This window comes from Coregonus clupeaformis, chromosome 21, assembly GCF_020615455.1.
Source record: "Coregonus clupeaformis isolate EN_2021a chromosome 21, ASM2061545v1, whole genome shotgun sequence".
Taxonomy (NCBI): domain Eukaryota; kingdom Metazoa; phylum Chordata; class Actinopteri; order Salmoniformes; family Salmonidae; genus Coregonus; species Coregonus clupeaformis.
The window spans coordinates 6,010,938-6,025,974 of NC_059212.1; the positions used below are offsets into that span (position 1 = coordinate 6,010,938).

General features: G+C 44.5%; 1 protein-coding gene across 2 annotated transcripts in view; it reads right to left on the reverse strand.

Moving 5' to 3' along the window:
- The window catches only part of LOC121539027 (MAM domain-containing glycosylphosphatidylinositol anchor protein 2-like), a 195,640-nt gene that overhangs the window by 66,637 nt on the left and 113,966 nt on the right, over positions 1–15,037 (reverse strand). For both annotated transcript variants that reach the window (XM_041847215.2, XM_045206173.1), the window contains exon 9: positions 1,291–1,560. In XM_041847215.2, coding sequence (XP_041703149.1) covers positions 1,291–1,560 — 270 coding nt within the window. The remainder of the gene's footprint in view (positions 1–1,290; positions 1,561–15,037) is intronic.

The following is a 15,037-nucleotide window of genomic DNA, read 5'->3' on the forward strand; positions in this document are numbered from 1 at the left end:
GATCTGGGGAAGGAGTACCAAAAAATGTCTGCAGCATTGAAGATCCCCATGAACACAGTGGCCTCCTTCATTCTTAAATGGAAGAAGTTTGGAACCTAGAGCTGGCCTTCGGATAAGAAGGGTCTTGATCAGGGAGGTGACCAAGAACCCGATGGTGACTTTGACAGAGCTCCAGAGTTCCTCTGTGGAGATGGGAGTTCCTTCCAGAAGGACAACCATATCTGCAGCACTCCACCAATCAGGCCTTTATGGTAGAGTGTTCAGACGGAAGCCACTCCTCAGTAAAAGGCACATGACAGCCTCCTTGGAGTTTGCCAAAAGGCACCTAAAGGACTCTCAGACCATGAGAAACCAAGATTGAACTTGTTGGCCTGAATGCCAAGCATCACGTCTGGAGGAACCCTGGCACCATCCCTATGGTGAAGCATGGTGGTGGCAGCATCATGCTGTGGGGATGTTTTTCAGTGGCAGGGACTGGGAGACTAGTCAGGATCGAGGGAAAGATGAAAGGAGCAAAGTACAGCGAGATCCTTGATGAAAACCTGCTCCAGAGCACTCAGGACCTCAGACTGGGGCGAAGGTTTACCTTCCAACAGGACAATGACCCTAAGCACACAGCCAAGACAACGTAGGAATGGCTTCCGGACAAGTCTCTGAATGTCCTTGAGTCACCCAGTCAGAGCCCGGACTTGAACCCGATCGAACATCTCTGGAGAGACCTGAAATAGCTGTGCAGTGACGCTCCCCATCCAACCTGACAGAGCTTGAGAGGATCTGCAGAAGAATGGGAGAAACTCTCCAAATAAAGGTGTGCCAAGCTTGTACCGTCATACCCAAGAAGACTCGAGGCTGTAATCGCTGCCAAAGGTGCTTCAACAAAGTACTGAGTAAAGGGTCTGAATACTTATGTAAATGTAATCTCTCCGTTTTTTTATTTGCAAAAAAAATCAAAAAAGCAGTTTTTGTCATTATGGGGTATTGTGTGTTGATTGATGAGGGGAAAAAAGGGGTCTGAATACTTTCCGAATGCACTGTAACCAAAAGCAGTGAATTACACACATTACAGTAGAGTGTACGAACGTCTGTTTGTCCTTGGAGGTAAGACATTGGACATGTATGGAGACAATAGAGGAGAGGAGAATTAGAAATGGATCAGTATTTGTAGATTTTTCTCTGTCCCAATATCAACACTAGCAGACCACTTAGTATGAAGCGATCTAGTGGACGTGTATACTAAGTGCAATTGCAAGTACGGAAACTGGAACGGCCGACAACGTCTGTCGTACATACCTGTGACTAAGAACCTGCAGGCGCCCGCCCCGGCCTCGTTGGTCACTTCACAGGTGTACTCCCCGTAGCCCTCCCTGTTGAGGGCTCTGACGTGGTAGTCCGTCTCGTCGCTCTGGTCCAACTGGCCCACGGTCAGCAGCCGGGTGCCCAGCTTCCACTCGTATTTCAGCACCTTGGACGGGTGGGCCCGCAGCATGCGGCAGTTGAGGGTGAAGGCACGACCCAAACCCTGGCGGATCTCTGTGAACAGCGGCTCCACCGCCGGCGGATCTATGGAGAGGAAGACAGAAGGCCAGTCAGGCAGGCAGGGAGGCAAAGGCTGAATCCCAAATCAATCGCTAGCCCCTAGCCCATATCAGTCAGGCACAGAGCGGCAGTGAACTTGTCCTAGAATAACCCCTAGCCCCTATGGATATCTGAGAAGATTTTGGTAGGTGCAAGCAATATGGTAATTGCTTCCCCATATTGTTTACACCTATCAACTCCTCTGAGATCTACAGGCGTGCCTAGGGAGTCCGGGGGTATAGGGGGGCTAGCAGGCTATTTGGAGTTCAGCAAAACTCTCCTCCCATACAAGCAACATCTGAGCCTGGCTCCGTATGTCAACCCAAACATAATCCATTCATTTGCATCCAGAAGTTCTCCACTCACAGGACTTTAAAAGTTCCCTTATTCGCTATCCAGCCTTTAGATTATCTACCGCAGTAATTACCCCTAATGCACCAGTAATGAGATGCCACTAGACGTGGCTTTATCAATTATCCGCTACGACTTCAGTGGAAAGTGATCTAAACACAGCGCTAAAACGTTCCTGTCGCTCTTTGGTGCACACCTGGCAAACTCAGTTACGCCGCGGGAGTCGGACTACAGTATGTGGGCAAAACAGGCTTCAGGCTAACATGAGAACTCAGAAGTCACACGTCTAGGATACTAGAGCTTCTAGTCTGCAGCTTAACAACCATTGACTGCCTGGCTTTGCACAAAAGCACTTGGAATTGTTGTTGTATTGTTGTTGTATGCAAGGCTTTTTAGTAGGAGATATTTTGAGGGCCTCTGAGATACCTTTCCTGTTTCATGTCTAATTTTGAGAACTCTCAGAGGAACTGTCCTCTATTAACTCGACTGAGCTTGCTGCTTGAATACACAGAATGTCTGGGTGAATCCGTAGGGACCGTCTTCTGCTCTGAGAAAAACGAGCATGATTCACAGAATTTCTGAGTAGCACCATACGAGATAATACTTCAGAAACACTTAAAGGAAAATGTCTCCAGAATTGCAAATATACTTCATCTTATGGATACCTAGAATGTAGTCTGTAGAGCCCGAAGGTCAGTGACCCAAGAGGTTGGTTTACAGCTTAGCAACAGCATAGTAGATTGCAAAACTGTGGAAGTGGTAGGAACCCTGTTAGCATGCTACAGCCCAGCTAGCTAGCACCTAACCACCACTTTCTGCAACGAGGCTGGAGGCAAGCCCCACTTAAGCAACCGTCTGCCAGCTAATATTACTACACCCAAATGAACTAACTTCAAACGTTCTAGTCACATACAATACACTTGGAATTTTGGAGCAGCAATCCCTTTTGATTGTAAAGTAGTGAAATACTCTCCTCTGACAAGCCCTTTTTTGGTACTAAATATAACTATTTTGGTTCCAGGTAAAACCCCTTTGGGTTCCATGTAGAAACCACCTTTCCACAGAGGGTTCTACCTGGAACCAAAAAGGATTATCCTATGTGGACAGCCGAAGAACCCTTTTGAAACCCTTTTGTGTAACAGTGTATTCATTACTGACGTAAGGTTCGTACCTGTTATTATTTACTGCAGGGATTGAAACATGCGAAGTAGAACAAAAAGGCCTAAACAAAAGTTAAGGAAAAAGATAACCTTAAAGGTACAATCTGTAATTTCAACAGCCTGATCCTGACACTGTTTGGTAAGCTGAGGGACGGGGCTGAGCTATGGATAGGACTGTGGGCCATAGGACAGATTTCAATGCTGAACAGTGGGCCATAGGACAGATGTAGGATGCTGAACAGTGGGACATAGGACATATGTAGGATGCTGAACAGTGGGCCATGGGACAGATGTAGGATGCTGAACAGTGGGCCATAGGACAGTTGTAGATTGCTAAACAGTGGGACATAGGACAGCTGTAGGATGCTGAACAGTGGGACATAGGACAGATGTAGGATGCTGAACAGTGGGCCATAGGACAGATATAGGATGCTGAACAGTGGGCCATGGGACAGATGTAGGATGCTGAACAGTGGGCCATGGGACAGACGTAGGATGCTGAACAGTGGGACATGGAACAGACGTAGAATGCTGAACAGTGGGCCATGGGACAGATGTAGGATGCTGAATAGTGGGACATGGGACAGATGTAGGATGATGAACAGTGGGACATAGGACAGATGTAGGATGCTGAACAGTGGGCCATAGGACAGCTGTAGGATGCTGAATAGTGGGACATGGGACAGATGTAGGATGATGAACAGTGGGACATAGGACAGATGTAGGATGCTGAACAGTGGGACATGGGACAGTTGTAGGATGCTGAACAGTGGGCCATAGGACAGATGTAGGATGCTGAATAGTGGGCCATGGGACAGATGTAGGATGCTGAACAGTGGGCCATAGGACAGATGTAGGATGCTGAATAGTGGGACATGGGATAGATGTTGGATGCTGAACAGTGGGCCATAGGACAGATGTAGGATGCTGAATAGTGGGACATGGGACAGATGTAGGATGATGAACAGTGGGACATAGGACAGATGTAGGATGCTGAACAGTGGGACATGGGACAGTTGTAGATTGCTAAACAGTGGGACATAGGACAGCTGTAGGATGCTGAACAGTGGGCCATGGGACAGTTGTAGATTGCTAAACAGTGGGACATAGGACAGCTGTAGGATGCTGAACAGTGGGACATAGGACAGATGTAGGATGCTGAACAGTGGGCCATAGGACAGATATAGGATGCTGAACAGTGGGCCATGGGACAGATGTAGGATGCTGAACAGTGGGCCATGGGACAGACGTAGGATGCTGAACAGTGGGACATAGGACAGATGTAGGATGCTGAACAGTGGGCCATGGGACAGATGTAGGATGCTGAACAGTGGGCCATGGGACAGACGTAGGATGCTGAACAGTGGGACATGGAACAGACGTAGAATGCTGAACAGTGGGCCATGGGACAGATGTAGGATGCTGAACAGTGGGACATAGGACAGATGTAGAATGCTGAACAGTGGGACATAGGACAGATGTAGGATGCTGAACAGTGGGCCATAGGACAGATGTAGGATGCTGAATAGTGGGACATGGGACAGATGTAGGATGATGAACAGTGGGACATAGGACAGATGTAGGATGCTGAACAGTGGGACATGGGACAGATGTAGGATGCTGAACAGTGGGCCATGGGACAGATGTCCTCTGTCCTATGTCCCACTGTTGAGCATCCTATATCTGTCCTATGTCCCACTGTTCAGCATTCTACATCTGTCCCATGTCCCACTGTTCAGCATTCTACATCTGTCCCATGTCCCACTGTTCAGCATCCTACATCTGTCCTATTGTAAAGGTACAATCTGTAATTTCAACAGCCTGATCCTGACACTGTTTGGTAAGCTGAGGGACGGGGCTGAGCTATGAATAGGACTGTGGGCCATAGGACAGATTTCAATGCTGAACAGTGGGCCATAGGACAGATGTAGTATGCTGAACAGTGGGACATAGGACAGATTTCGGATGCTGAACAGTGGGACATAGGACAGATGTAGGGTGCTGAACAGTGGGACATAGGACAGATGTAGGATGCTGAACAGTGGGACATAGGACAGATGTAGGATGCTGAACAGTGGGACATAGGACAGATTTCGGATGCTGAACAGTGGGACATAGGACAGCTGTAGGATGTTGAACAGTGGGCCATGGGACAGATGTAGGATGCTGAACAGTGGGACATGGGACAGATGTAGGATGATGAACAGTGGGACATAGGACAGATGTAGGATGCTGAATAGTGGGACATGGGACAGATGTAGGATGATGAACAGTGGGACATAGGACAGATGTAGGATGCTGAACAGTGGGACATGGGACAGATGTAGGATGCTGAACAGTGGGCCATGGGACAGATGTAGGATGCTGAACTGTTCAGCATCCTACATCTGTCCCATGGCCCACTGTTCAGCATCCGAAATCTGACAGTGGGACATGGGACAGATGTAGGATGCTGAACAGTGGGCCATGGGACAGATGTAGGATGCTGAACTGTTCAGCATCCTACATCTGTCCCATGGCCCACTGTTCAGCATCCGAAATCTGTCCTATGTCCCACTGTTCAGCATCCTACATCTGTCCTATGTCCCACTGTTCATCATCCTACATCTGTCCCATGTCCCACTGTTCAGCATCCTACATCTGTCCCATGGCCCACTGTTCAACATCCTACAGCTGTCCTATGTCCCACTGTTCAGCATCCGAAATCTGTCCTATGTCCCACTGTTCAGCATCCTACATCTGTCCTATGTCCCACTGTTCAGCATCCCACATCTGTCCTATGTCCCACTGTTCAGCACCCCTACATCTGTCCTATGTCCCACTGTTCAGCATCCAAAATCTGTCCTATGTCCCACTGTTCAGCATACTACATCTGTCCTATGGCCCACTGTTCAGCATTGAAATCTGTCCTATGGCCCACAGTCCTATTCATAGCTCAGCCCCGTCCCTCAGCTTACCAAACAGTGTCAGGATCAGGCTGTTGAAATTACAGATTGTACCTTTACAATAGGACAGATGTAGGATGCTGAACAGTGGGACATGGGACAGATGTAGAATGCTGAACAGTGGGACATGGGACAGATGTAGAATGCTGAACAGTGGGACATAGGACAGATATAGGATGCTCAACAGTGGGACATAGGACAGATGTAGGCACTATACACAGTGGGACAGTAGGCAGCAGATGCTTTGAATGTGAAAATGTTAATTTATGACTTGTGTACTTTCCAGTTTTCCGTACTGCATGCAATATACTGTGTTGTGTTTGTGTATTTGTATGCTGATGTCACGAAATGAATTTCCATGTAAATGGACAATGAAGTACATTGTATTGTATCGCAAACACTCACAGAAAATGTTCCATTGTTCCACTGAACATTATTATGCGATGTTGTTACCAGGGTCGTTTCATTTTAACTACACATTTACATTTACGTCATTTAGCAGACGCTCTTACACATGCAAGCCTATAAGAGCAAGTTCATGTAAGGTTTTATGCAAGTGCCTAAAATGTTCCTGGGATGTTTCGGCAAGCCACTACAAAACCATTCTGCGAACCCCAAAAAGCACTGTTGACACTATAATTGAACAGTCTTTAATTCTATTTCTATGCAATGGTACTTGTGACTGAGTTTTTCGAAAAAAATATTCATGATGACAATCTCTTTCAATGTGGAAAATGGCAGCAAAGCTGTAGTGTGAATAGCTCCATCCGTGCCACATTTCATGTTTGTCTCTACTGGGGATTTCTCAGTCTACTGGCATTGCATGACTGGTTGATGATAGCACTTTCACAATTTCAGTGTCGTCATTTTTTATTTTTTTTTCCTCGCTCCAAATGTATTCTCTCTTTTTCATAAATGAATACTGGTGGGGATAAATTAGCGCTTCGCTAATTAGGCTGGGAGCCAGCTTTAATGCCATACTTAACGAACAGGCCAGGATTAAACACACAGAGCCTTGGTCATAGAAGCCTTTAGAGAGGAATAGCCATCCTCCATAGATTACCCTCCAGTTTCCCAGTGCTGATCACAAGGACCACATTTATCACCTCAGAAACCACGTTTCCATCCACAGTTGTTATGCGAGCAAAGTCATACGGTTGTGATGTCACGAGAGGCTGTGTCCTGGAGGGACGTTACATCCCCCTGAGGTGGCTGCAAACCCAGACAGCTATGGCTCCATCTGCTGGTATGGTCGGGAACTCCACCCCTCTATGGCCAATCTTCCCACGCAGCTGAAACAAATGAGGAGCTGATGAGCTGAAGGTTTGGAAAGGGAAGAGACACACTGAGGGGAGTGTGTGGGGGTGAAGAGACACAGTCTCCAACCTGGGCTCTCTGGAGGACAAGAGTGCTGCACGTCCACTTCCATGAGGAATATAAGGATTTGGAGATACTTACCTTTGGGAAATACTCACCTTTGGATATATGCACCTGTGGAAATACGTGTGGGACATTTGGAAGGACGTTTTGCTGGGTTGGCCACTAGCTGCAACGTGGAAGACAGTAAGACTGGGGAAAAGTTATTTGAGGAGGGAGAGTTATGATTTTGGATGTGGAAGAGACATCCCTGAACTGTTAACCCTTAAAGAGCCACCAGAGAACAGAATTGTGTTATACTTTCGTTAGTTTCCCAAGACCTTTAATAAAATCCTTGTTTTGGTTGAACCTGGTCTCCTTGCACTACTTGAGCAATCCCGCTGAAAGCTGTGTAGCCTCTCGTGACATCACACGGTATAAAAAAATAAAAATAACGACAGCTGTGACGGAAACAGGAAGTTTTGGGTACAATTTTATAAATGCCAACAGATAATTTGTTTGTTCGACATGGTGGGATCGGTTTGTGTCGGTAAAATTAATTATGCAAGAAATGGCAGTGGAAACACCTTTATGCACAAATATTCATACAATAACCATCATATCTAAGTAAACCTTGGAGTCACGTGATGATATGGTGTGTGGTCCTCCCACTACAACTCTGGAAAGCATGTAGTTTATTAGGCTACAGATGAACTAACTGATGAACTTCACAGGGTGGTGAAAGTGCACGGTGATGAGCTTGATGCTCCTTTCCAATAAATATCGAGGGCCTTATTCTGGTGACATGATGATCGATGCATGACTGCTATTTAACAAATACAAATATTATCGCTCTTATCCATAATAATCTCATCATGTACACTAGCCTACCCACACTGTATCGGTTGTTGGCTAGCGTGCATGTGCCAAGACCAGAGTAGGCATATTTGCTATTCAAAGCAACAGTTTTTGTGACAAACCTATCGATAGAGCAGTAGCGGTGCGTGGGTAAAATAGCTCAATTGGTAGAGCATGGCGTTTGTAACGCCAGGGTAGTGGGTTCGATCCCCGGGACCACCCATACGTAAAAATGTATGCACACGACTGTAAGTCGCTTTGGATAAAAGCGTCTGCGAAATGGCATATTATTATTATTATTATTATTATTATTATTATTAAATCACTGGGGAAGCCAGAAAAAATAAGCCATATTACAACCTGTGTTGTGATAATTGCACTGTTTACTCTATAACCTGTTAGTTCATATGCCTTGACACCGCGATATATAGGCCTAAAGGCCCGAGACAATAAGAAGACACAGTGGCAGAATAAATTCAACCACACCTTTGTTTCATCACAAAACCGGGGAGCAACCTCTGTCCGGTGAAGTCCACAATGCACGTAACAAACAGTTACATGACCAACAGCATGGTCAAGTAAGTTAATGTTTCCGACATTTTCGGACCACTAACCTACTATTGATTTAAAACCACAAAGAGTTACCGCAAATCACAAAGAAAACAGGAGCTGCCTCCACTATTCCAGCACCAGTTCAACATCATCAAATCACCTATGCTTAGTCTAATACAGTGACAACTAAAAGATACCAAAAGTTATTTAGTCCAATCAATGTAAGCTAAATATGATGTGGCTGTCATGTTGACTCACCCTACTTGTAGGGAAACGCCAATGCCATCCTCCTCTCTTTAACCTCTACGGGATTGGTGTCCCGTATATGGGACGGTTGAGCTAACGTGCGCTAATGTGATTTGCATGGCTGTTGTAAGTAACAGAAAACATTCCAGGACATAGACATGTCTTATATGGGCAGAAAGCTTAACTTCTTGTTAATCTAACTGCACTGTCCAATTTACAGCAGCTATTACAGTGAAAAAATACCATGCTATTGTTTGAGGAGAGTGCACAACAACAAAAATTATCACAGCAACTGATTTGATACATTCACCTCTGAAGGTAAATAATGTACTTACATTCAGTAATCTTGTTCTGATTTGTCATCCTAAGGGTCTCAGAGATAAAATGTAGCATAGTTTTGTTTGATAAAATAAATGTTTATATTGAAATGTAGGAACTGGGTTCTACAGTTTGAACCCATGCTGTCTCTGGCTCCACACCCACCCCGCCCAGGCCATCTAGATGTGTGAAAGTTATTGTATAAGCTAATGATCCATCATGTATGACATTCCTGGGAGTGTGTAAATTTACATTTTGTATTACCATATCATTTTTGTATGTTCTCTATAGTTATGTACTTGAAAATGTATCAATTGACCAATTCGGCACATTTGGGCAGACTTCATACAAAATAGTCCAGTATTGCAATGCTTCACTGGATCAATCTGAAACTTTGCACACACACTGCTGCCATCTAGTGGCAAAAACTAAATTGCGCCTAAACTGCAATATTATATTGTGGCCTTTCTCTTGCATTTCAAAGATGATGGAACAACAAAAAATAGAAAACACATTTTATTTTTATTTATTATCTTTTACAAGATCTAATGTGTTATATTCTCCTACATTAATTTCACATTTCTACAAACTTCAAAGTGTTTCCTTTCAAATGGTATCAAGAATATGCATATCCTTGCTTCAGGTCCTGAGCTACAGGCAGTTAGATTTGGGTATGTATTTTAGGCGAAAATGTAAAAAAAAAGGGTTTGATCCTTAAGAGGTTTTAATGTTGACGAAATGGTCTATCACTCTGTCATACAGTACACGCTTTTATGCTTGCTCTCTAGCCTAACTTCCTTTCATGGGCAACGATGAGCCAGCTAGTTAACATTAGCCTTCTACATCTAGCTACATATTTAACTCCCATCCTCTCAGGCCAGGGGCACAATGTATGAATTAATGGTTGGATCAGAATCGCCGTTATAATCATTGGCCAGTACGGAGAATTAAGTAAAACCACAAGTCCAAATCCCTATCTCCATCCATGGCTAATTTAGGAAAGGGCCAATTTTAGCTCGCTAGCTAGCCACCGGAGGACAACAACCCAACGAGATGCAACAATTCAAGTTGTTTCTGTCAATGACGTATGTTCTCGATGCGATTTGATAGGAGTGATGCCAAATCCAAACCGGCTTCCCTTGACTCTTTTCTTTGGTGCGCCAGGACCATTCACAGTTGAGCTCACTCAGTTTAGCTCAACGCTGATTGGCAATTATTTTATATTAAGGTAGGCCAAATGCTCGCTGGCTTAACTTGCATTCAATGCTACGGGCGGCAACAATGTCATCCTCTTTTTGGCCAGACAGCATCAGATAGATGGCCTACACATACAGAGACAGAGGGGGCGCTGTTTCGCTCGCTCGGATGCTTTCTCCGGTGAGATACGTTTAGCCTCTTGCGAATTGAAGGAACATTATGACACACAAAGACGAAAGATACATTATTTTATATGTTTTTTTCTTGGTCAATTTTTTGAGTTGGATGGAAACCTAGCTACAGACAGGGGGCTTGACTAAGATTTATCACCTCATAGTCAGGGGGCTTGACTAGGATTAATTGCCTCATAGTCAGGGGGCTTGACTAGGATTCATCGCCTCATAGTCAGGGGGCTTGACTAGGATTCATCGCCTCATAGTCAGGGGGCTTGACTATGATTTATCACCGCATAGTCAGGGGACTTGACTAGGATTCATCGCCTCATAGTCAGGGGGCTTGACTAGGATTCATCGCCTCATAGTCAGGGGGCTTGACTAGGATTTATCACCTCATAGTCAGGGTGCTTGACTATGATTTATCACCGCATAGTCAGGGGACTTGACTAGGATTCATCGCCTCATAGTCAGGGGGCTTGACTAGGATTCATCGCCTCATAGTCAGGGGGCTTGACTAGGATTTATCACCGCATAGTCAGGGGACTTGACTAGGATTTATCACCTCATAGTCTGGGGGCTTAACTAGGATTTATCACCTCATAGACAGGTGGCTTGACTAGAAATTATCACCTCATAGTAAAGGGTCTTGACTAGGATGTTCCACCTCATAGTCAGGGGGCTTGACTAGGAATTTGTCATTAATCTTATAGATATCATTATTTACATTTGATATAATGCTTTCTCTCCACTTCTTCTTGCCTCCCAACTGGTGCCCATTTCAAGCGCTCATTTTTAAGAGGCTATGATGTTATGGTAGAGCAGCTTACATCAATATGCTTCAGAGCCCATTTAATATCTTATAACCAGGGGGAATAAATAAATAGCGGGCTATAGATTAAATGCCTAAACTAACAATAATTGGGGCTTTTCAGAGGCAGATGGATCTTCGCTGGTTGAGGGTTTTTCTTTTTGTATGTTTAATGATTTTGCACTTGTGTGAAGGGGAGGGATATGCAGAGGGTCTTGAAATGTCAGAGTACGACTGCAATTATCTCTTTATTATGTTTTAAATAGCAGCATTAATAATCATCAGTGTCATGCATTAATAATCATCAGAATTTCGAGTCACTTCATTATCAATCTTGGGGAAACTACTGTAGCACTGTGCCTCTACACAGCCTATGCTTTTATTAAGTATAGACCCGTCATTATATAATTCTCACAATATGACTGACAACTTTTATCTTAACATACACTCCAAACCAACTTTTTAACCTACCGATAACGTGATACTGTACCAACGCTGTAGCCCTTTACACTCGTACCTGTATACGGGTTGAAAATGGCAGATTCGGCCACTGATAAATGCCCAAATTGGAACTCAGCGGCTGTACAGTAACATGCTGTACATGACTTCAGAGTTCAGGCTCTGTGCTTCACAGCGCTGCATTGGTTTTGACTAACAACGGTTCTGACCTTGAGCACCTCGCGCTTCAAGAAGTTTCCCCCATCCCTCCCGCTAATTGGGTAACTTTTTGTTTTCTGAGTGAGGCAAATGGTGTAAATTTGGAGGACTCTGTATTTTGAAAGATGAGACATTGAGTATTATAATAAATACCGCTTTGATGTCATACAAGCAAGCCAAATATTTCCATATCATAAAACTAATGTCATATATAGTGTCAACGTTTATGATCACTATGTTTGATGTACAGTTACCAGATAACATGGTGTCATACCCTTGGCTGTTCTGAACAGAATGAGTTTATGTTTGCCTATCGTAAAGAAAATTTGCCGCGGCACACATACCTGAATGCACTCATGACTCCTTTCTATGCGCACCAAAATTATGACGTGTTTCCCTGAATTGCATTGTGATATCGTATTTTATAACTTAGCTAGTCATGTTGACAATAGAACAGGGTAATGTTTGGATTCAGTCTTGTGTCACGTGATGTGTTGTGTCCTCACCTTTGGTCTAATAATTTTCCCATAATCTCGAAACTGTTCCCTTTCAATTGACCCTTCGCTTAACCCGGCCCCAATGGATAGCAACTGTCGTTGAGCGACTCCTCGGACAAGCTCACGTTTTAAATCGCATGAAATCCAGTGAGAGCTATGGCAAAAACAGAGCGTTTTCTTTAAAAAAATATATATGTTTAAATGGCTAAATAATTTAACAGTGCACCAGGAGTACGTGCTACTGTGATTCCAGAAATGCAGAGTCTGTTGATTACGCATTTTTCGAATCTGAAATTATACTTTTGTTACATTGTTTGCTAGCTCAACTGGTTAGATAGCTCTCAGTCTCATTGACCACCAAACGTTGCTAACACTAGCTAGCTAGCCACTTAATATAACTTGTTTTCTCAAAATGTATGTTAGCCAGCTAACTTAGCAATGTTATGAATACAACTCCCATCTGCTGTCGACATCTGGATACGATTTGAGAGCACTAGTTAGCTCCAAAAGTGGTTATAGCTTTGACTGCATGCTGACAGTGAATTCAGAGCCATTCAGTGGCTAGCTACACTACAAACATAATTTTACCAGGTTCCCATGAAGCAATTGTAATGACAGTCCACCACAACATACCCAAATGTTTCCTGATTAGCAAGGGTTAGTCTGTGTTTAATTTCATTGTGTATTAGGACCACAGTTTGAGATCATTGTGAGGGGATTTCGCCAGAGGTTGAATGAGGAATTGGACATCCCGGGAAAATGTTGTCCGAGGTTGTAACAGAAATGTCTTACAACTGTACAATTGTAAGACATTTCTTTGCAATGACTGGCCTTTGGCTCGGTGGGCTAACACAGTCATTGTGCGCTGGAAACCCGGGTCTGCAAAGCACAATAATCCCAGTGCTAACAGCCTGTTTCTGTCCAGTCTGTGGCACGTCCTTGACTTAAGAACCAGACCAGTGCTCCAGAGCAAATTACGCCATTTCCCTTTCCTTGTTACTGCCGCTGCCCGCGAAAACTTAAAGTGGGTGAAAAGGTGACAAGTATGGGCATTGAACTTTCCAGACAGCGGAGTGTCCCCCCCTTTTGGCCAGCTCCCAGTCTGATTAAGTTGAGATCCTCCGACAAAGCCAACCAGGCCCTCTGTGATCCGGCTAGCTCGGGAGCCCACCTGTTGATCCAGCACTTTGTTGAAACACGCCTGGCCAATAAACTCGATTAAACCCTTGCAGTGAAAAAAGACAGACTGGCTGCTGCTGCACCCACACTGTTATGGCGAGACGAGAGTTAACTGGGTTCAACTATATTACCTGAGAGCATTCAATTACCTGGGCGTGGGGCTGTGGTCTCTACATTGGGTGCGGGTCCCCGTTTTTTGTCAGGTACAAATCAGTGAATGATTCCTTATACACCTGGTCTTCGATAGAAACCGACCAATGGTTAACTTTATGGTGGCGTATATGTAGTGTGATGTCATAGAAATCAATCTTGCGGCTATTATCATTAGATACCTTTTCGATGTTTCTGCCCTTTTGGCTTTTTCAAAAGGTTGCCGCCTTTCCGATGTTTCTGGTGAACTAAAGCCTGAAATATTTCAGATGGACATTGTACAGTAGCATTGAACTAAATTGAAGCCTCCAAATCAGAGCTACACAGTACTATATATCAATAGTTTCACTAAGGTAGGCTTTTAAAGTGAGCTGTAGGTCCTTCAGGGGCTTTCTGAGAAGTTGCAGTGGAGTCAACCGAGGTCTTCTTCCAAGTTTCCAAAGTTAGCCAAGGTCTTTGTCTTATTACGTCTTCAACAACAGCCATCACAATGGCCTCTATGCCGTTCATCGCTAGCTTAAGCATACAAGCAAGTCAAAGCACTTTGCTGAAATACATGAACTAGCTGGTCTCCGGTGGCCCTGACATGTAGAACAGAGTGGTAAAAAAGATTACATGGTTACGACAGAGGAAATTATTTTCAAACACGCTTGCACTTACGCTGGGGATAAATACAAGGGGCTGCCTTAACAGATGGCCCCCAGGCCTTAATGGCTTCACTTTGGGTAGAGTGTGACGCGGGCCGGAAGAGAGAGAGATGGAAAGAGATGGGAAAGATAGAGAGCGCTATTTTCATTACCAATATAACAGAGTAATGCTGATTCCCCCCCACCCCCGCCTGCAAACTCTGCTACCTCTGCTGCAAGAGCCTGCTCAGCTGTCACAGATATAAATCCACATTATCCAGTGGCATACACTGGTGCCCAGACCTACAGCAAGTAATGAGTCCTGTGCTAGGGATTATCTTCCTAGCTACCCTTCTCTCTTCCGTGCCCTAGTTCCCTTCCCTGTA